The 21,881-nt window shown below is 50.2% G+C and overlaps 1 protein-coding gene across 1 annotated transcript; it reads right to left on the bottom strand.

Moving 5' to 3' along the window:
- Positions 1-1,157: 1,157 nt before the first annotated feature.
- On the bottom strand, positions 1,158-17,546 carry LOC142921666 (uncharacterized). The gene is made up of 9 exons (XM_076062971.1): positions 17,391-17,546; positions 16,765-16,963; positions 16,155-16,333; positions 11,410-11,774; positions 10,931-11,096; positions 9,660-10,019; positions 6,505-6,588; positions 5,771-6,119; positions 1,158-5,639 (listed from the first exon to the last, which is right to left on the bottom strand). Exons 1-9 carry the CDS (start codon positions 17,482-17,484, stop codon positions 5,513-5,515), a joined length of 1,923 nt encoding a protein of 640 aa, XP_075919086.1. The 5' UTR covers positions 17,485-17,546; the 3' UTR covers positions 1,158-5,512.
- Positions 17,547-21,881: the final 4,335 nt, after the last annotated feature.

The raw sequence follows: 21,881 nt of genomic DNA, 5'->3' as shown, positions 1-21,881 counted from the left end.
CGTCGTGAGAATTTTATCGCGTTATTTTATTATTTTATTCTCACTCTACACGGCGGTGACTTTACCGAAAGAACCAAAGAAGATGAACCTCGACGTCAACTTTTCTGATGTCACCTTCAGACTGGGCCCGCATCCTCCTTCAGGACAAAACTGCACTCCATTGGTGGAAAAGACCTCACGTCTACGGGACTACCAACGCCCCCACAGGGACAACCTGCATGCCCCTTGCTTAAGAGATCCTACGTTAAATATGCTGTTATGCTTTACAGCTTCTTAAATTTACTTAGGAAAATTAACCAAAGCTTATGGATGCACAAATAGAAGCCTAAACGAAAATCTTGGGAGACATTGAGACTACAAATCGAGTCTTTTCTGTTTCCTTGATGCACCTGCCAGTACTAGGAAGACTTTTGTTTTCAAACTGCTCCTCGCTAAGGTTCCCCAGAGAGAGAAAATTGGTCTAGCTGTGGCATCATCGGGGATTGCTGTGTGAGTCGATGTGTGTGTCTTTGAGTCCATGTCTGTGCATTTAGGTCCGTGTGTGTGTGTAAGTCGATGTGTGTCTATGTCTTTTTTGCCCGGGCAACGCCAGATGTCTGTGTGTGTACGTCCATGTGTGTAAGTCCAAGTGTGCGTGTCAGTCCATATGTGTGTTAGTCGATGTGTGTGTGTTAGTCAATGTGTGTTCATGGCTCCATGTGAGTGTGTAAGTCTCTGTGTGTGTCTCTCTATCCCCGTGTGTCTCTCTCCCCGTGTGTCTCTCTCCCCGTGTCTCTCTCTCCCCATGTGTCTCTCACTCCCCGTGTGTCTCTCTCCCCATGTGTCTCTCTCCCCATGTGTCTCTCTCCCCATGTGTCTCTCTCCCCATGTGTCTCTCTCCCCGTGTGTCTCTCTCCCCGTGTGTCTCTCTCCCCATGTGTCTCTCTCCCCGTCTCTCTCCCCGTGTCTCTCACTCCCCGTGTCTCTCTCTCCCCGTGTCTCTCTCCCCGTGTGTCTCTCTCTCTCCGTGTCTCTCTCTCCCCGTGTCCCTCTCTCCCCGTGTCCCTCTCTCCCTGTGTCTCTCTCCGTGTGTCTCTCTCCCCGTGTGTCTCTCTCTCTCCGTGTCTCTCTCTCTTGTTGTATATGAGCCTTTTCCAAAATTGATATTAACAATAATATCTGCCGATATATATTTTAATAATAAAGGAAATAATGCATAAAAACACACAAACCCAAAAACCCGCAAACACAGATGGAGATCATAAACAGGCCATAAATAAATAATAAAACTCTCAAGGCGAGGATGTAACAGCTATCGGCGAAAATCTCCAGATGAACAAGAGTTTGATGGGCCCCTTAGGAAAGGTCCCTCCGAGGTCAGAACACCAAGAGACTAGACACGGAGACGCCAACAGGGTAAATCGTATACATATTTTTTTCCTTATTTGCCAGTAAAACAACAAAAAAATTAAAAGGCAACAACAAGAATAAGATGAAATTAGCGGTCCTAACGCTCACTCCAATTAAGAACAGGCCACCAGACACATCAGTGAATTATTATCCAATGATTAATTCGCTATCAAATGATTTTCACCTTTAATACTTACTGTTAAAACAAAGCTTTGAGACAAAATACAGTCACATCAAAGGTTTTCGAGAAGGAATGAGACAACGGGCAAACTTGCGAAAGAGTTTAAACAATATCCCAAGCAACCCCGACCACCTTTGCCTCTCTCGCTCGCGGGGAAGCAGGAATTACACCTTATCACAAGGGGCCATCTGGAAAAGCCAGCCGGGTTTGATGAGGAGACACACCCCACCCCACACACGGCAACCAGGCAAACAAAGTTTTAAAGAAATTGCAATATAACATTAGTAATAACGTGTTCACCTTACACGACATTCCATTATAGAACCTTACAGAACCAAGGGATATGGATTCCAACAATCAAGAAATGGACCTCTTAAACTCAGGATGATAATTATTTTTCTTTTTAATAATTCCATCATAACAATTCGAACCTCGGTAAAACCGAGAGGTGTCGGGAGGACGTAGTTACAAACACGAGTCTTGGCGAACATGGGACCAAATGGTATTTGAGAAAAATAAGTCGAAAGTATAAAGAGATAGGTACTCCCGACCACCTTTGTCTCTCCCGAAGAGCGCGAGAGAGGAATTTCACGCCAGGGCAAACAGATCGTTATCGCAGGAGCCATCTGTACACACACGAACTCACACACACAGACCCCGCCCTCCCCCTTTTCCACTGCGCAGAGAGAATTGTCTTTGAATATAACGGTCAGCCGCATTTTCAAAAGTTCAGTGAAACCTGCTGTCAGAGAAGTTAAGTCAAGAGTCAAGACATCAGCGAGTCAAGACGTCCACAGGACGAGCAGTCGCATGGAGCGGCTGGCTCCGAGCCTCGCTGAGTAGTGAGGATCGCTGAGTCGCGATGTATCAACAAAAGTGAGTCATACAGCAGTGGAGGAAACCTGCTGTCAGCGAACCAGCACGGGCGCGTTCGCGCACTTCAACAGAGAGAGCACGTGCGACTCAACTCACTCAACTGAAGAAAAAGGTTGGCCAGCCACCAACAAAGTATCAGCGAATCAGCGCTGAGAGCGCTCGAGCATCTCCACAAAGAAAGCACGTGCAACGTGGCTCAACCAGCAGCGGAAAAGCACGAGCAGCCGCCAACAACTTCAGCAAACCAGTGACCAAGCGCGTGCGACTTGAGTCATACAGCAGTGGAGGAAACCTGCTGTCAGAGAGCCGCCAACAACCTCAACAAAGAGAGCGCGTGCGACTCGGCTCACTCAGCAGAAGAAAAACTTGACCTGTCGCCGGCGAGCGCAGCGGCAGATACTACAGTAGCGGAAAGAGCGCGCGCCGGCGTAGCTCATCCAGCAGTGGAGGAAACTGCTGTCAGCGAATCAGCACGGGCGCGTTCGCGCATCTTCAAGGAGAAAGAGCGCGGCCAGCAACGCCAAGCAAGAGCGTGCAGCAGCTCAGCCAGCAGTGGAGAGAAACTGCTATCAGCGAATCAGCACGGGCGCGTTCGCGCATCTTCAAGGAGAGGGAGCGCGCGCCACCAGCGTGCCATCAGCATCAGCACCAGTGCGTGCCAACAGCGCGCCACCAGCGCGCCACCAGCACCAGCGCGTGCCAACAGCGTGCCACCAGCGTGCCACAGTGCGCAACTTCGCGTCACCAGCGCTGAGAGGGCAGCGGCCCCGCACTCAACACCCATCGGTGCGACGACGGCGAGTGTCGTGCTGACTCATCCAGCCAGCGGTGGACAGAAACTGGCAGCCGGTCGTATGCAACCCCTCCTCCACACTCTCCCCCTCACTCCCCCACCGCGCCGCAACACACAGGAAACACATTTTGGACACAAGAGATGCTAACCTCGGCGTCTGCTTTACGCAAAGAATTGAACCAGTGATAACGAAGACACAGATACGCATATCGGGATAATCAAGAAGGGTTGCCACTCCAAGGTGGTGCATTAAAAATCAATTCATAACGAAAAATACTGCTGTCATTGAGTTGCATAATAACCAATCGCCCTACTGTTAAAAACGTGATAAGAATTTACTTGAAGGTCTATGAATGGATGTGGTACTGTGTGGGCAATGTTTAAATACGAATTTACATTATAAGGTTAAGGTTTTGATAGAATAGTTCGCATGTTTTTAATCTCTCTCTCTCAACAACCGATCGATTGCGTTACGCGTCGGGAATTAACCATAGGTGCCGCTATCGAGGTGAAACAACGCAATCGTGATGGTATCATGTTAACGCTGTGTTGAAATTCCAAAATCCCGAGATTGAGTTTCATATTATCCAAAAATTAAAGTTAGCTAGAAAATAAAATTGATTAAAGCAGAAGGTTTGTGTGTGATTCTTCCTGAAATTCTGCATAATATTGTTCTGCGTATGAGATCTGAATCCTGGGGACCTATCATAAGTACACTATCACCACACATAATCCATAACACACATAATTCGTAATGTTCAATCGAGAGTAATCGTATCCTTATCGATAATACGGAATTAAAGAGCAGAGTCGAATCGACTCTCTCTCATTCACGCTCACAACGCCTGCATCACTGCATACGATTAATTGCGTCATTCCAATTCATAACACAATCCTCGTCACCGAGGCTCGACCTGATAATCCATAACGACCTGCATTATCCTAACCACGCCCACTCGCATAAATTAATACGATTATCTCTCGAATCAGCATAATTTATGCGCATAATTACACTAATTAACATAATTTCGGATAAATTATGCAAATCTCAAATTTCATTTAATTTTCATTATTTTCATCAATTTTCATAACACCTATATATACAACATGAATCTGTGGGTCTCTGTGTGGTGAGTCTGTGGGTGTCTGTGTGGTGAGTCTATGGGTCTCTGTGTGGTGAGTCTGTGGGTCTCTGTGTGTGGTGAGTCTGTGGGTCTCTGTGTGGCGAGTCTGTGGGTCTCTGTGTGGTGAGTCTATGCGTCTCTGTGTGGTGAGTCGGTGGGTCGCTGTGTGGTGAGTCTGTGGGTCTCTGTGTGGTGAGTCTGTGGGTCTCTCTGTGTGGTGAGTCTATGGGTCTCTGTGTGGTGAGTCTGTGGGTCTCTGTGTGGTGAGTCTGTGGGTCTCTGTGTGAGTCTGTGGGTCTCTGTGTGGTGAGTCTATGGGTCTCTGTGTGGTGAGTCTGTGGGTCTCTGTGTGGTGAGTCTATGGGTCTCTGTGTGGTGAGTCTGTGGGTCTCTCTGTGTGGTGAGTCTATGGGTCTCTGTGTGGTAAGTCTCTGGGTCTCTGTGTGGTGGGTCTGTGGGTCTCTGTGTGAGTCTGTGGGTCTCTGTGTGGTGAGTCTATGGGTCTCTGTGTGGTGAGTCTGTGGGTCTCTGTGTGGTGAGTCTGTGGGTCTCTGTGTGGTGAGTCTATGGGTCTCTGTGTGGTGAGTCTGTGGGTCTCTGTGTGGTGAGTCTATGGGTCTCTGTGTGGTGAGTCTGTGGGTCTCTCTGTGTGGTGAGTCTATGGGTCTCTGTGTGGTAAGTCTGTGGTACTCTGTGTGGTGGGTCTGTGGGTCTCTGTGTGAGTCTGTGGGTCTCTGTGTGGTGAGTCTATGGGTCTCTGTGTGGTGAGTCTGTGGGTCTCTGTGTGGTGAGTCTATGGGTCTCTGTGTGGTGAGTCTGTGGGTCTCTGTGTGGTGAGTCTATGGGTCTCTGTGTGGTGAGTCTGTGGGTATTATTTTGGCAATCGTCATCAGGAGGAGAAAAGAGGGGGATGAAAGCCGCTGAAGCAGCAGGCTGTTTTAAAGTTTTAAAGTTGGGTGTAGCCCAAGGGTCATAAACAAAGTGGGCACAACTTTACCGAAAGACCCAAAGAAAATGAATTCCTGCAGTCACGAAAGCTTTAGGTCGAGTCTAACTGTGTCTCTGTATATACACTACACTACTATATACTACACTATACACTACACTACACACTACACTACTATACACTACACTACTATACACTACACACTACACAGAATACGGAGAGAGACACGGATGGACTGGGCCTCTGTGTCCTGGCGGTGTGCCACTCACGGAGCCACGGTCGCCCTCCGCGTTTCTCCGCGGTGCCTTGGGGAGCGTGGGGGGATCCTCCCTGCACGCATGTGGGTAGTGGGGGGGTGGTGGGGTAGTGGTGGGGGGGGGCACAGTGGCAGGTCGTCACACAGACGACCCCGCGGGCACCGCCGACGTCCGCCCGACGTCCGAGAGAAGCGAGCGACTCACGAGGGGCCCCAGGGCTCGTGACGACGCTGACGCTGACGCTGACGGGGGTGGCAGTAGAGCAGCAGCAGCAGCAGCAGCGTGGCCACCAGGGCGAGGGACACGGCGAGGATCGCGGCCCAGCTGGCCCGGCCCGCCGCCGCTGCCGCCGCAGAATTCTCTGCGTGGCCAAACGGTCCCCCGCGTGGCGTCAGCGTGCCGCCGTAGCACGACGACAACCGCCGCGATGACCACACGCGCCAGGCTAGGCGCCCTTTGAGGCTCGCGGCGCTTGCACCCGGGCGTTGCGGGTCGAGGGAGCGAGACGGAGGGACGGACGGAGACAAAGTTCCCCCGTGAAGGCCACGGCGGACTGTCGGGGCGGGTGCCGTTAGCGAGTGTCAGCAGCTGAGAAGGCCGTGATTGTGACAAACGAGGGGATGGGTGGCCAGAACAGGGACACACACACGCACACACACACGCACATGGAAACACACACACATGCACACGAACACACACACACGCACACGGACACACACACACACACACACGGACACACACACACGCACACACACGCACACACACGGACACACATGCATGCACACGGACACACACACGGACACGCACACACGCACCAACACACACACAATGACACGGACACACACAAAGCAACACACACACGTGCACGTACACGGACACGCACACACACACACGTACACGGACACACACACATGCAACATTCAGAGATGCGAACAAACCTGTTCGTGTGTCCAGTTGCCTGTTCGGACCGAAAGTCGTGAGTTCAACCGGCGTGCAACAGACGGCGGTGGTGGCATCTACATCTGTAGAACGTGAAGAACCAGTTGCATTTACATCTGTAGAACGTGAAGAACCAGTGGCATCTACATCTGCAGAGCGTGAAGAACCAGTGGCATCTACATCTGCAAAACGAGAAGAACCAGTGACATTAATATCAACAGAATACGAAAAAACAGTGACATGTACATCTGTAGCACGTGAAGAACCAGTGGCATCTACATCTACAGAACATGAAGAACCAGTGGCATCTACATCTGTAGAACGTGAATAACCAGCGGCATCTACATCTGCTGAACGTGAAGAACCAGTGGCATCTACATCTGCAGAGCGTGAAGAACCAGTGGCATCTACATCTGCAGAGCGTGAAGAACCAGTGGCATCTACATCTGCAGAACGTGAAGAGAACGTCAATAACCAGTGGCATCTCCATCTGCAGAACGTGAAGAACCAGTGGCATCTACATCTGCAGAACGTGAAGAACCAGTGGCATCTACATCTGCAGAGCGTGAAGAACCAGTGGGATCTACATCTGCAGAACGTGAAGAACCAGTGGCATCTACATCTGCAGAACGTGAAGAACCAGTGGCATCTACATCTGCAGAGCGTGAAGAACCAGTGGCATCTACATCTGCAGAACGTGAAGAATCAGCGGCATCTACATCTGCAGAGCGTGAATAACCAGCGGCATCTACATCTGTAGAACGTGAAGAACCAGTGGCATCTACATCTGCAGAGCGTGAAGAACCAGTGGCATCTACATCTGCAGAACGTGAAGAACCAGTGGCATCTACATCTGCAGAGCGTGAAGAACCAGTGGCATCTACATCTGCAGAAGATAATGAGCTTTGGGTCTCCATGTGAGTCTATGGGTCTCTGTGTGAGTAGTCTATGGGTCTCGGTGTGATGAGTCTATAGGTCTCTGTGTGAGTCTATGGGTCTCTGTGTGAGTAGTCTATGGGTCTCTGTGTGAGTAGTCTATGGGTGTCTGTGTGAGTAGTCTATGGGTGTCTGTGTGATGAGTCTATGGGTGTCTGTGTGAGTCTATGGGTCTCTGTGTGAGTAGTCTATGGGTCTCTGTGTCAGTCTATGGGTCTCTGTGTGATGAGTCTATGGGTCTCTGTGTGAGTAGTCTATGGGTCTCTGTGTGAGTAGTCTATGGGTGTCTGTGTGGTGTGTCTATGGGTCTCTGTGTGAGTAGTCTATGGGTCTCTATGTGAGTAGTCTATCTGTCTCGGTGTGATGAGTCTATGGGTCTCTGTGTGAGTCTATGGCTCTCTGTGTGAGTAGTCTATGGGTGTCTGTGTGATGAGTCTATGGGTCTCTGTGTGAGTAGTCTATGGGTGTCTGTGTGATGAGTCTATGGGTCTCTGTGTGAGTAGTCTATGGGTCTCTGTGTGAGTAGTCTATGGGTGTCTGTGTGAGTAGTCTATGGGTGTCTGTGTGAGTAGTCTATGGGTCTCTGTGTAAGTAGTCTATGGGTCTCTGTGTGAGTAGTCTATGGGTGTCTGTGTGAGTAGTCTATGGGTGTCTGTGTGAGTAGTCTATGGGTCTCTGTGTAAGTAGTCTATGGGTCTCTGTGTGATGAGTCTATGGGTCTCTGTGTGAGTAGTCTATGGGTGTTTGTGTGATGAGTCTATGGGTCTCTGTGTGAGTAGTCTATGGGTGTCTGTGTGATGAGTCTATGGGTCTCTGTGTGAGTAGTCTATGGGTCTCTGAGTGAGTAGTCTATGGGTGTCTGTGTGATGAGTCCATGGGTCTCTGTGTAAGTAGTCTATGGGTGTCTGTGTGAGTCTATGGGTCTCTGTGTGAGTAGACTATGGGTCTCTGTGTGAGTCTATGGGTCTCTGTGTGAGTCTATGGGTCTCTGTGTGATGAGTCTATGGGTCTCTGTGTGAGTAGTCTATGGGTGTCTGTGTGATGAGTCAATGGGTCTCTGTGTGAGTAGTCTATGGGTGTCTGTGTGAGTAGTCTATGGGTGTCTGTGTGAGTAGTCTATGGGTCTCAGTGTGAGTCTATGAGTCTCTGTGTGATGAGTCTATGGGTCTCTGTGTGAGTAGTCTATGGGTCTCTGTGTGAGTAGTCTATGGGTGTCTGTGTGAGTAGTCTATGGGTCTCTGTGTGAGTAGTCTATGGGTGTCTGTGTGATGAGTCTATGGGTCTCTGTGTGAGTAGTTTATGGGTGTCTGTGTGAGTAGCCTATGGGTGTCTGTGTGATGAGTCTATGGGTCTCTGTGTGAGTAATCTATGGGTCTCTGTGTGAGTAGTCTATGAGTGTCTGTGTGAGTAGTCTATGGGTCTCTGTGTAAGTAGTCTATGGGTCTCTTTGTGAGTAGTCTATGGGTGTCTGTGTGAGTAGTCTATGGGTGTCTGTGTGAGTAGTCTATGGGTCTCTGTGTAAATATTCTATGGGTGTCTGTGTGAGTAGTCCATGGGTCTCTGTGTGAGTAGTCTATGGGTCTCTGTGTGATGAGTCTATGGGTCTCTGTGTGAGTATTCTATGGGTCTCTGTGTGAGTAGTCTATGGGTCTCTGTGTGAGTCTATGGGTCTCTGAGTGAGTAGTCTATGGGTGTCTGTGTGAGTAGTCTATGGGTCTCTGTGTGAGTCTATGGGTCTCTGTGTGAGTAGTCTATGGGTCTCTGTGTGGGTAGTCTATGGGTGTCTGTGTGAGTAGTCTATGGGTCTCTGTGTGAGTAGTCTATGGGTGTCTGTGTGAGTAGTCTATGGGTGTCTGTGTGAGTAGTCTATGGGTCTCTGTGTGATGAGTCTATGGGTCTCTGTGTGAGTCTATGGGTCTCTGTGTGAGTAGTCTATGGGTGTCTGTGTGATGAGTCTATGGGTGTCTGTGTGATGAGTCTATGGGTCTCTGTGTGAGTAGTCTATGGGTCTCTGTGTGAGTAGTATATGGGTCTCTGTGTGAGTAGTATATGGGTCTCTGTGTGAGTAGTCTATGAGTCTCTGTGTGAGTCTATGGGTCTCTGTGTGAGTAGTCTATGGGTCTCTGTGTGAGTAGTCTATGGGTGTCTGCGTGAGTAGTCTATGGGTCTCTGCATGATGAGTCTATGGGTCTCTGCGTGGGGCAGTGTCAATTCTCACCGATGACAGAGAGGTTGACCCTCCCCTCGAAGTTACCGTGGGGGAAGGTGACAATGTGACAGAGGAAGAGGCCCCCGTCGCCAGGACGCACGTCCAGCAGCTCCAGCGAGACGTCGCCGGGAGGCCCCCCAACGCGGAACCGCAGTCGGCCCGCGAGGGACGAGTTGGAGTACGCCGTGCCGTGCAGCGGGCTGAGCGTGGCCAAATTGGCCCCCGCCCAGACGTAGTCACGGGAGGCCTTCAGCCAGTTGGCCTGCACCACCACCACGGCCGCACCCCACAAGACGCAGCGCAGCAGCGCCACCTTCTGGCCGACCACCGCCGTGACCTGGCCGTCCGTGTCGACACCCACACGAGGGGCTGGGTGGGAAGACCACGCAGAGACCCATAGACTACTCATAGAGACCCATAGACTACTCATAGAGACCCATAGACTACTCATAGAGACCCATAGACTACTCATAGAGACCCATAGACTACTCACGCAGAGACCCATAGACTACTCACGCAGAGACCCATAGACTACTCACAGAGACCCATAGACTACTCATAGAGACCCATAGACTACTCATAAGAGACCCATAGACTACTCATAGAGACCCATAGACTACTCATAGAGATCCATAGACTACTCACGCAGAGACCTATAGACTACTCAGAGACCCACAAGACTACTCACGCAGAGATCCATAGAGTACTCATAGAGACCCATAGACTATCTTCTTTGGTAATTTCGGTAAAGCCACGTAGAATGAGAATAAAATAATAAATTGATCAAATAAAATAACACAATAAAATTCTTACGACGTATCGGCCACAACACAAGCGGCCTTCATCAGGTGAAGGGACGAGACTGTCTGGAGGACAGTGCTGGTCTGAGCGTGGCTGTGTTCGCTCCAGCGCTGTCCTCCAGACAGTCTCGTTCCTTCACCTGATGAAGGCCGCTTGTGTTGTGGCCGAAACGTCATGAGAATTTTATTGTGTTATTTTATTTTATCAATTTATTTTATTCTCATTCTATGTGACTTTACCGAAAGAACCAAAGAAGATGAATCCTTGCAGTCACGAAAGCTTTAAATCGAAATCCATAGACTACTCATAGAAACCTATAGACTACTCACGCAGAGTCCCATAGACCACTCAAAGACCCACAAGACTACTCACACAGAGACCCATAGACCACTCATAGAGACCCACAAGGCTACTCACACAGAGACCCACTTCACACGCACAAAAATACCTCTCACTCATTCACCCAGCCACCCACTCACCCCCGGTGCTGTATGGTGGAGGGACAGAGACACACGACAGTGGAGACCACTCCCCTGCCTTCCACCGTGGCAAGTCGGCTACCATTCTCACGCGGACGCAGTACTCATCCTCGCGTCCCGGCAGAAGCATCATTCGGTGTTGGTACCGGCATCCGATGAAGCGCTCCTGGCAGTAAGCATCATCATCATCAGTAGTAGCAGCAGTAGTAGTAGCAGCAACAGCATCATCATCAGTAGTAGTAGCATCATCAGTAGTAGTGTCATTGGTAGTAGCATCATCAGTATCATCATCATCATTAGTAGTAGCAGTAGTAGTAGCAGCAACAGCATCATCATCAGTAGTAGCAGCATCATCAGTAGTAGTGTCATTGGTAGTATCATCATCATCATCAGTAGCAGCATCGCCACCCACCCACTCAACCACACACATCTCCCGCCACAACCTCCCGACCCCCGTCACAACTCCGGCAACCTCTCACCGTGAGTCTAACGCCGCCTCTTGTTGAGATGTCAACCTGATGGTGATACTTCACGTCGTGGGCCACCAGCGCCCTCCACCCCCGCCCGACGGAGACCAACAACGACAGCTTCCGCACCTCCGGCTCTCCGTCGACCGCCGCCTCCAACTCCCCAGCCACCCCAGGACCACCGTCATCACGGCGGTCATCGTCACCGCCGTCACGGTCATCGTCATCGCCGTCGTCGTTGTAGCCATCATCGTCGTTGTCTTCATCGTCACCCACAACACCGCACTCCTCATCCTCACCACCATCGCCCTCCTCCTCCTCCTCCCCCCGCGTCAGTTTGTCGAGCCTCAGGGTGAACGACGGAGCGCTGAGCACAGCTGAGACACGGGAGAGGGGGGGTCATGGCGAGGGATGTTTGTGTGATCTCTCCCTGTCCTACAGAGTGAGTGAGTGGAGTTTGTGTGATCTCCCCCTGTCCTACAGAATGTGTGAGTGGAGTTTGTGTGATCTCCCCCTGTCCTACAGAGTGAGTGGAGTTTATGTGATCTCCCCCTGTTCTACAGTGTGAGTGGAGTTTGTGTGATCTCCCCCTGTTCTACAGAGTGTGTGAGTGGAGTTTGTGTGGTCTCTCCCTTTCTTACAGAGTGAGTGAGTGGACTTTGTGTGATCTCCCCCTGTCCTACAGAGTGAGTGGAGTTTGTGTGATCTTCCCTTGTTCTACAGAGTGAGTGGAGTTTGTATGATCACCCCCTGTTCTACAGAGTGTGTGAGTGGAGTTTGTGTGATCTCCCCCTGTCCTACAGAATGAGTGAGTGGACTTTGTGTGATCTCCCCCTGTCCTACAGAGTGAGTGGAGTTTGTGTAATCTCCCCCTGTTCTACAGAGTGAGTGGAGTTTGTATGATCACCCCCTGTTCTACAGAGTGAGTGGAGTTTGTGTGATCTCCCCCTGTTCTACAGAGTGTGTGAGTGGAGTTTGTGTGATCTCCCCCTGTTTTATAGAGTGAGTGGAGTTTGTGTGATCTCCCCCTGTCCTACAGAGTGTGTGGAGTTTGTGTGATCTCCCCCTGTTCTACAGTGTGAGTGGAGTTTGTGTGATCTCCCGCTGTCCTACAGAGTGTGTGGAGTTTGTGTGATCTCCCCCTGTCCTACAGAGTGAGTGGAGTTTGTGTGATCTCCCCCTGTCCTACAGAGTGTGTGGCGTTTGTGTGATCTGCCCCTGTCCTACAGAGTGTGTGGAGTTTGTGTGATCTCCCCCTGTTCTACAGAGTGTGTGAGTGGAGTTTGTGTGATCTCCCCCTGTCCTACAGAGTGTGTGGAGTTTGTGTGATCTCCCCCTGTCCTACAGAGCGAGTGGAGTTTGTGTGATCTCCCCCTGTCCTACAGAGTGAGTGTGTGGAGTTTGTGTGATCTCCCCCTGTTCTACAGAGTGAGTGAGTGGAGTTTGTGTGATCTCCCCCTGTCCTACAGAGTGAGTGGAGTTTGTGTGATCTCCCCCTATCCTACAGAGTGAGTGAGTGGAGTTTGTGTGATCTCCCCCTGTCCTACAGAGTGAGTGAGTGGAGTTTGTGTGATCTCCCCCTGTCCTACAGAGTGAGTGAGTGGAGTTTGTGTGATCTCCCCTGTCCTACAGAGTGTGTGAGTGGAGTTTGTGTGATCGCCCCCTGTCCTACAGAGTGAGTGAGTGGAGTTTGTGTGATCTCCCCCTGTCCTACAGAGTGAGTGGCGTTTGTATGATCTCCCCCTGTTCTACAGAGTGAGTGGAGTTTGTGTGATCTCCCCCTGTCCTACAGAGTGAGTGAGTGGAGTTTGTGTGATCTCCCCCTGTCCTACAGAGTGAGTGAGTGGAGTTTGTGTGATCTCCCCCTGTCCTACAGAGTGTGTGAGTGGAGTTTGTGTGATCGCCCCCTGTCCTACAGAGTGAGTGAGTGGAGTTTGTGTGATCTCCCCCTGTCCTACAGAGTGAGTGGCGTTTGTATGATCTCCCCCTGTTCTACAGAGTGAGTGGAGTTTGTGTGATCTCCCCCTGTTCTATAGAGTGAGTGAGTGGAGTTTGTGTGATCTCCCCCTGTCCTACAGAGTGAGTGGAGGTTGTGTGATCTCCCCCTGTCCTACAGAGCGAGTGGAGTTTGTGTGATCTCCCCCTGTCCTACAGAGTGAGTGGAGTTTGTGTGATCTCCCCCTGTCCTACAGAGTGAGTGGAGTTTGTGTGATCTCCCCCTGTCCTACAGAGTGAGTGAGTGGAGTTTGTGTGATCTCTCCCTGTCCTACAGAGTGAGTGAGTGGAGTTTGTGTGATCTCCCCCTATCCTACAGAGTGAGTGGAGTTTGTGTGATCTCCCCCTGTCCTACAGAGTGAGTGGAGTTTGTGTGATCTCCCCCTGTCCTACAGAGTGAGTGAGTGGAGTTTGTGTGATCTCTCCCTGTCCTACAGAGTGAGTGAGTGGAGTTTGTGTGATCTCCCCCTGTCCTACAGAGTGTGTGAGTGGAGTTTGTGTGATCTCCCCCTGTCCTACAGAGTGTGTGGAGTTTGTGTGATCTCCCCCTGTCCTACAGAGCGAGTGGAGTTTGTGTGATCTCCCCCTGTCCTACAGAGTGAGTGTGTGGAGTTTGTGTGATCTCCCCCTGTTCTACAGAGTGAGTGAGTGGAGTTTGTGTGATCTCCCCCTGTCCTACAGAGTGAGTGGAGTTTGTGTGATCTCCCCCTATCCTACAGAGTGAGTGAGTGGAGTTTGTGTGATCTCCCCTGTCCTACAGAGTGTGTGAGTGGAGTTTGTGTGATCGCCCCCTGTCCTACAGAGTGAGTGAGTGGAGTTTGTGTGATCTCCCCCTGTCCTACAGAGTGAGTGGCGTTTGTATGATCTCCCCCTGTTCTACAGAGTGAGTGGAGTTTGTGTGATCTCCCCCTGTCCTACAGAGTGAGTGAGTGGAGTTTGTGTGATCTCCCCCTGTCCTACAGAGTGAGTGAGTGGAGTTTGTGTGATCTCCCCCTGTCCTACAGAGTGTGTGAGTGGAGTTTGTGTGATCGCCCCCTGTCCTACAGAGTGAGTGAGTGGAGTTTGTGTGATCTCCCCCTGTCCTACAGAGTGAGTGGCGTTTGTATGATCTCCCCCTGTTCTACAGAGTGAGTGGAGTTTGTGTGATCTCCCCCTGTTCTATAGAGTGAGTGAGTGGAGTTTGTGTGATCTCCCCCTGTCCTACAGAGTGAGTGGAGGTTGTGTGATCTCCCCCTGTCCTACAGAGCGAGTGGAGTTTGTGTGATCTCCCCCTGTCCTACAGAGTGAGTGGAGTTTGTGTGATCTCCCCCTGTCCTACAGAGTGAGTGGAGTTTGTGTGATCTCCCCCTGTCCTACAGAGTGAGTGAGTGGAGTTTGTGTGATCTCTCCCTGTCCTACAGAGTGAGTGAGTGGAGTTTGTGTGATCTCCCCCTATCCTACAGAGTGAGTGGAGTTTGTGTGATCTCCCCCTGTCCTACAGAGTGAGTGGAGTTTGTGTGATCTCCCCCTGTCCTACAGAGTGAGTGAGTGGAGTTTGTGTGATCTCTCCCTGTCCTACAGAGTGAGTGAGTGGAGTTTGTGTGATCTCCCCCTGTCCTACAGAGTGTGTGAGTGGAGTTTGTGTGATCTCTCCCTGTCCTACAGAGTAAGTGGAGTTTGTGTGATCTCCCCCTGTCCTACAGTGAGTGAGTGAGTGGAGTTTGTATGATCTCCCCCTGTCCTACAGAGTGAGTGAGTGGAGTTTGTGTGATCTCCCCCTGTGCTATAGAGTGAGTGAGTGGAGTTTGTGTGATCTCCCCCTGTCCTACAGAGTGAGTGGAGTTTGTGTGATCTCCCCCTGTCCTACAGAGTGAGTGAGTGGAGTTTGTGTGATCTCCCCCTGTGCTACAGAGTGAGTGAGTGGAGTTTGTGTGATCTCCCCTTGTCCTACAGAGTGAGTGAGTGGAGTTTGTGTGATCTCCCCCTGTCCTACAGAGTGTGTGGAGTTTGTGTGATCTCCCCCTGTCCTACAGAGTGAGTGAGTGGAGTTTGTGTGATCTCCCCCTGTTCTACAGAGTGAGTGGAGTTTGTGTGATCTCCCCCTGTCCTACAGAGTGAGTGGAGTTTGTGTGATCTCCCCCTGTCCTACAGAGTGAGTAAGTGGAGTTTGTGTGATCTCCCCCTGTTCTACAGAGTGAGTGAGTGAGTGGAGTTTGTGTGATCTCCCCCTGTCCTACAGAGTGAGTGAGTGGAGTTTGTGTGATCTCCCCCTGTCCTACAGAGTGAGTGAGTGGAGTTTGTGTGATCTCCCCCTGTCCTACAGAGTGAGTGAGTGGAGTTTGTGTGATCTCCCCCTGTCCTACAGAGTGTGTGGAGTTTGTATGATCTCCCCCTGTTCTACAGAGTGAGTGGAGTTTGTGTGATCTCCCCCTGTCCTACAGAGCGAGTGGAGTTTGTGTGATCTCCCCCTGTGAGCCGAAGACACACACACAGGCAGAAAGAGTCACAGACATACACAGCGGCACACACAGACAAAGATGACAAAGATCCTCCGTGTAGCCTGAAAAAGACCGTTGGGGCAAGTGCTGTTAGTGAGCACCAGACAGACACGGACAAAGAGAGACACAGAGAGAGAGACACAGAGAGACACACACACACAGAGACACAAAGAGAGAGACACAGAGAGACACACACACAGAGACACAGAGAAAGACACACACAGAGACACAGAGAGAGAGACACACATAAAGACAGAGGCATATGTACAATCTCGTGCCACTCACTTTCCATCAAGGGCAGGACTACAACGGCGACCCAGCGTGAGGATCGCGACGGCGAGGATGAGAAGGAGAATCTCACACGGAGGAGGTAGCGGTCACCGGGATCGTCCAGCGCCGAGGAGACGTCGCACCGTGTCTCCGTTGTGGAAGCGCAGACGGTCTGCCAGCGGGCTCGTCTGAAGCTGCGCAGACAGAGACACAGGGAGGAGTGGTGAGGGTGGTGAGGAGCCAGTGGGTGAGAGAGACGTGTGTGTGTGTGAGTGGGTTGGTGGATGAGTGGGTTGGTGAGTGAGTGGGTGAGTGGGTTGGTGAGTGGGTGAATGGGTTGGTGAGTGAGTGGGTGAATGGGTGAGTGGGTGATTGAGTGGGTGAGTGAGTGGGTTGGTGAGTGAGTGGGTTGGTGAGTGGGTTGGTGAGTGGGTGGGTCAGTGGGTTGGTGAGTGGGTTGGTGAGTGGGTTGGTGAGTGGGTGAGTGAGTGGGTGAGTGGGTGAGTGGGTTGGTGAGTGAGTGGGTGAGTGGGTTGGTGAGTGAGTGGGTAAGTGAGTGGGTTAGTGAGTGAGTGGGTGAGTGAGTGGGTTGGTGAGTGAGTGGCTGAGTGAGTGAGCATCTCACAGTTTGCTCTGAACTGTGTATGTAACATTCAGGAACGTTGAGTTGGTCGTGGTCGTGGTGGTCGAGTTGATGGTGAAAGGATCAACAAGTGGGGGTCTATCCCCTCCATCCCCACTGGGAGCCGCTTCAACGGGGTCCCAGCAAAGGGTCGCCAGGAGGTCTCGAGACTCCAAACGAACATTCAGTGGGAACAGCGGAGCTGGGCAGATGGGGAAAAACATTCAAGAGTGCGTTAACCACTGCACCACCACTCCTCACTCACACACACAGTGCGTGAACCACTGCACCACCACTCCCCACACACTTCCACACACAGTGTGCTAACCACTGCACCACCACTCCACACACACACAGTGCGTTAACCACTGCACCACCACTCCCCACACACACACACAGTGCGCTAACCACTGCACCACCACTCCACACTCACACAGTGCGCTAACCACTGCACCACCACTCTCCACTCACACTTACACAGTGCGCTAACCACTGCACCACCACTCTCCACACAGTGCGCTAACAACTGCACCACCACTCCCCACACAGTGCGCTAACCACTGCACCACCACTCACCCCACAATCACAACCTGGCACCCGATTTATCGACCACCTCGGGCTCTGCTCACCGTGGCTGCTGCACGTGACGAGGTGGTGGAGGAGGAGGAGAGGCAGGATGAAGGGGAAGAGTAGGCCAAGTTTGTAGAGTTTCGACATCGCCATTAACCCCACACGCAGCCACGCGTCCGCCTCACCCAAGTCACGTGCTGAGGAAATCGATTCAAGGTTTAATTAAAAACTCGGATCGATTCCTATGTGGATAACAAATGCGAATCGATAGTGGTCAAAAATGTAGCCGATGGCATCGATCCCTATTGAGACTGCATTGGAATTGACGTTGGTCGTGAGTGTAAAATGGAATCGAATACATTTTCGATAACATGGGAATTGATTATGGCGATTTGTTCTAACATAGGAATCGATCTAGCTAGTGATTTAAAGCGCATAGAATCGAATCCCATTGGGATACCTACCATGAGAATCGATTGTGTTAGAAAAGGAGAGCGTTCAGAATCGATTCCTATTGAGAATGAATCAGAATCAGAAAGGGTTTTATTCGCCATGAAATTTCACACCGACACGGAAATTACTTTGGCAGGATGGTGCATACATTCAACATATAGGAATCTAAAATCTTAAATAAGTTTTAAACAAGTCTTACTATAATAATAAGGGTTAAAAGTCTAACTAACACCAAGGGGCTGAAGTATATAAAATTGAATAAATATCGAATATAAAATAGCTTTAAGATATAATTTAAAAATAAAAAATACAAACAGGTTAACATAGTTAATATCGGCAAGGTGTCATCATGTAGATAAAATGTTAAAATCAGTGTTAGCCCTTGGCCTCGTTTAACAGGCCAGCAGCAGATGGGAAGAAACTGTTTTTATGGCGTGAGGTTTTGGTCCTGATGGACCGAAGCCTTCTGCCAGAGGGGAGTAGCTGAAACAGAGAGTGTCCAGGGTGGGAGGAATCGGCCATAATCTTCCTCGCTCGCCTCATGGACCTTGTCGTGTGCAGGTCCTCGAGGGTTGGTAGATTGCAGGCAATTACCTTCCCAGCAGTGTGGATGATACGCTGCAGTCTGCTCTCGTCCTTGGCAGTGGTAGCAGCGTACCAGACGGTTATGGAGGAGGTGAGGATGGATTCAATGATCGCTGTATAGAATTGCACCATCATTGTCTTTGGCAGGTTGAATTTCTTCAGCTGCCGTAGAAAGTACATCCTCTGTTGAGCTCTCTTGGTGAGGGAGCTGATGTTCAGTTCCCACTTGAGGTCCCGGGAGAGAATAGTGCCCAGGAAGCGGAAGGACTCTACAATTTTGACTGGGGAGTCTAACAGTGTGATGGGGTTGAGGGGGGCTGTATTCTTCCTGAAGTCCACAACCATCTCAACTGTCTTTAGAGCATTTAGCTCTAAGTTGTTCTGGCTACACCAGGTCACCAGGTTGTCAGCTTCCCACCTATAGTCAGACTCATCCCCACCAGAGATCAGCCCAATGAGGGTGGTGTCGTCCGCAAACTTCAAGAGTTTGACGGACAGATGATTGGAGGTGCAGCTGTTGGTATACAGGGAGAAGAGCAGTGGGGAAAGGACGCAGCCCTGAGGAGTTCCGGTGCTGATGGACTTGGAGTCGGAGATTTGTGTTCCCAGCTTAACGCACTGCTTCCTGTCAGACAGGAAGTCTGTGATCCATTTACAGGTGGTGTAGGGCACGTTCAGCTGGAAGAGCTTGTCCTGAAGCAGGGCAGGGATGATGGTGTTGAAGGCAGAGCTGAAGTCCACAAACAGGATCCTGGCGTAGGATGCTGGGGCATCCAGATGCTGTAGGGTGAAGTGGAGGGCCATGTTAACTGCGTCGTCCACAAACCTGTTGGCTCTGTAGGCAAACTGAAGGGGGTCCAGGAGAGGGTCTGTGATGGCTTTGAGGTGTGCCAGGACCAGGCGCTCAAAAGACTTCATTACCACAGATGTAAGGGTGACCGGTCTGTAATCATTTAGTCCTGTTGGCCTTAGCTTTGTGGGCACAGGGATGATGGTGGAGGACTTGAGACAGGCTGGTACATGGCATGTCTCCACGGAGGTGTTAAAGATGTTGGTGAACACCGGAGACAGCTGGTCAGCGCAGTGCCTGAGGATGGCTGGAGAGACAGAGTCCGGCCCGGCTGCTTTGCGTGGATTCAGCCTCTTGAAAAGTCTATTAACTTCTCCCTCCTGAAAGGAGAGAGTCGTCTCTGTAGTATGGGTGGGGGGTGGGGCCTCTTGGGTGGGAAGGGGTGGTTCAGGACAGTCCAATTGTCTTTCAAATCTACAGTAGAACTCGTTCAGGTCGTTGGCTAGGCGGGAGTCGTTAGTGGTGTGGGGGGCTCTGGGTTTGTAGTTGGTGATCTGCCTGAGCCCTCTCCAGACAGAAGCAGCGTCGTCGTTAGTAGAGAACTGGTGTTTTAGTCTCTCTGAGTACAGTCGTTTAGCCTCTCTCACCGCTTTGCTAAACCTGTTCTTCGACTCCTTGAATCTGTCTCTATCCCCACTCCTAAACGCTTCCTCCTTCTCCAACCTCAACCTTCTGAGCTTTGCTGAGAACCAGGGCTTATTGTTGTTAAAGTTCACCCTGGTACGTGTTGGGATACAGCAGTCCTCACAGAAGCTGATGTAGGACGTCACAGCCTCTGTGAGTTCATCCAGACTATTGGTAGCAGTCGTGAACATATCCCAGTCAGTACAGTCTAAGCACGCCCGCAAATCTTCCACAGCCACACTGGTCCACTGTTTAGATGTCCTCACAGCAGGTTTACAGAGTTTTAGTTTCTCCCTGTATGCAGGAATCAGGTGGACCATGGCATGGTCAGAGTGTCCTAGTGCTGCTCGGGGGACGGCGTGGTAGGCTCTACTGACTGTAGTGTAGCAGTGATCCAGAGTGTTCCCTTCTCTGGTTGCGCATTTAATGAATTGTATGTATATTCTTAGTTTTTTCGGTAAAGTCACGTTGAAGAGAAACAACAAAATAACAAAATATATATAAAACATTGACTTTTCCAAGAAGGAGGTTCTTTGTAAGCCATCTGGCTTCCATGAAAGATTCGTTCATGAGGCTATCCACATATACAAGCACAGAGACAATTTCAACCGAGAAGATGGATTCTATCTTAGCAATCATTGGAAAGATTTGATAAATCATTTCAGTTCTTGATTGATTGTTCACGCTTACAGTGGCTTTCAGACAGCATACATTATAAAAAATTTCGTCTCCCCCCTCCTCTTTTAAAAAAAAATAGATGGACTAGTCCTGGGCAAACTGCCAATCGCTGCGCGTGACGCCAACGTTTTTTTATAAATAAATAAATGTGCCGTTTAAAAATAAATTTATGCAAACCAACACACCTGATGATGACCGTTTGAGTTATGGTCTAAACGTCGTGAGAATTTTTTATTGTTTTATATATATTTTGTTATTTTGTTGTTTCTCTTCAACGTGACTTTACCGAAAAAACTAAGAATATGAATTACTGCAGTCACGAAAGCTTTAAATCAAAATTGAATTGTATGTATTTGGGGAGTTCGTGGCTGAGATTACCTTTGTTAAAGTCGCCAAGTACGATAACCAACGAATCTGGATTTGCTCGCTCCACACTCAGAATCTGATCGGTGAGCATGCGTTGGGCCTCTTTAACCTGTGGACAAGGCGGCAAATAAACTCTGACCAAAATGAGCGACGCGAACTCGCGAGGCGAGTAAAACGGTTTACAGGTTATAAAAATTGATTCAAGGAGTGGAGAACAATGTTGCAGAATCACTGTGACATCTACACACCAGCCACTGTTAATGTAAAAACAAATACCACCGCCTTTCGTCTTGCCGGAGAGTGCTATGTCACGATCCGATCTTACAAGATGGAATCCTGATAGTTGTAGCGAAGTGTCCGGAATAAAATCACACAGCCATGTTTCCGTGAAGCACAAAACAGAAGCTGAAAGAAAGTCTTTGTTTTTTACCATCAGTAGCTGAAGTTCATCCATTTTGTTGTACAGTGAACGTACGTTGGAGAGGAAAAAGCTCGGAAGCACTGTTCGGATCCCACGTCTGTGTAGCCGTACTAGAGCCCCCGACCGTTTACCCCTTTGGCGGAGTTTCGCTGCTTGAGCAAAGCCTAGCGCGGCATTGACTAGAATGCCTACTAATTCTGCCGCTGGAAGCAGAAAAGTAGGAAATAAATCCGCAGGAGTTGTTTCCCTGATATTTAAAAGTTCGTCTCTTGTTAGAGAACTCCGGAAATCTTGTCAAAACACTGAATTGACAGACAAAACAAGACAAAACAGGGCGCACAGACCAGCTGAGGCTACCATCATCGGCGCCATCTTCGCACCAGCATGGGTGTGCTGAACAGCAGGCTCCTCTCACCAGCACGGGTGTGATGAACAGTAGGCCTCTCTCACCAGCTCAGGAGTGGTGAACAGCAGGCCCCTCTCACCAACACGGGTGTGATGAACAGCACGCCCCTCTCACCAGCACGGGTGTGATGAATAGTAGGCCTCTCTCACCTGCACGGGTGTGTTGAA

Source organism: Petromyzon marinus, unplaced genomic scaffold, assembly GCF_048934315.1.
Source record: "Petromyzon marinus isolate PM22_M1 ecotype Great Lakes invasive population unplaced genomic scaffold, UKy_Petmar_22M1.pri1.0 PM_G_Scaffold_83, whole genome shotgun sequence".
Classification (NCBI taxonomy): domain Eukaryota; kingdom Metazoa; phylum Chordata; class Hyperoartia; order Petromyzontiformes; family Petromyzontidae; genus Petromyzon; species Petromyzon marinus.
Note: the sequence above shows the minus strand (reverse complement) of the source record. Positions and strands in the feature narration are given on the sequence as shown.

Bases quoted from the DNA above. Each gene is read 5' to 3' on its own strand.
- LOC142921666 (XM_076062971.1), bottom strand. From the start codon at position 17,484: ATGGCGATGTCGAAACTCTACAAACTTGGCCTACTCTTCCCCTTCATC. The intron at 16,964-17,390 runs GTGAGCAGAGCC...CCATCTGCCCAG, and splicing joins CGTCACGTGCAGCAGCCACG to CTCCGCTGTTCCCACTGAAT. The intron at 10,020-10,930 runs GTGAGTGGGTGG...CTTCCCACCCAG, and splicing joins TCCACCATACAGCACCGGGG to CCCCTCGTGTGGGTGTCGAC.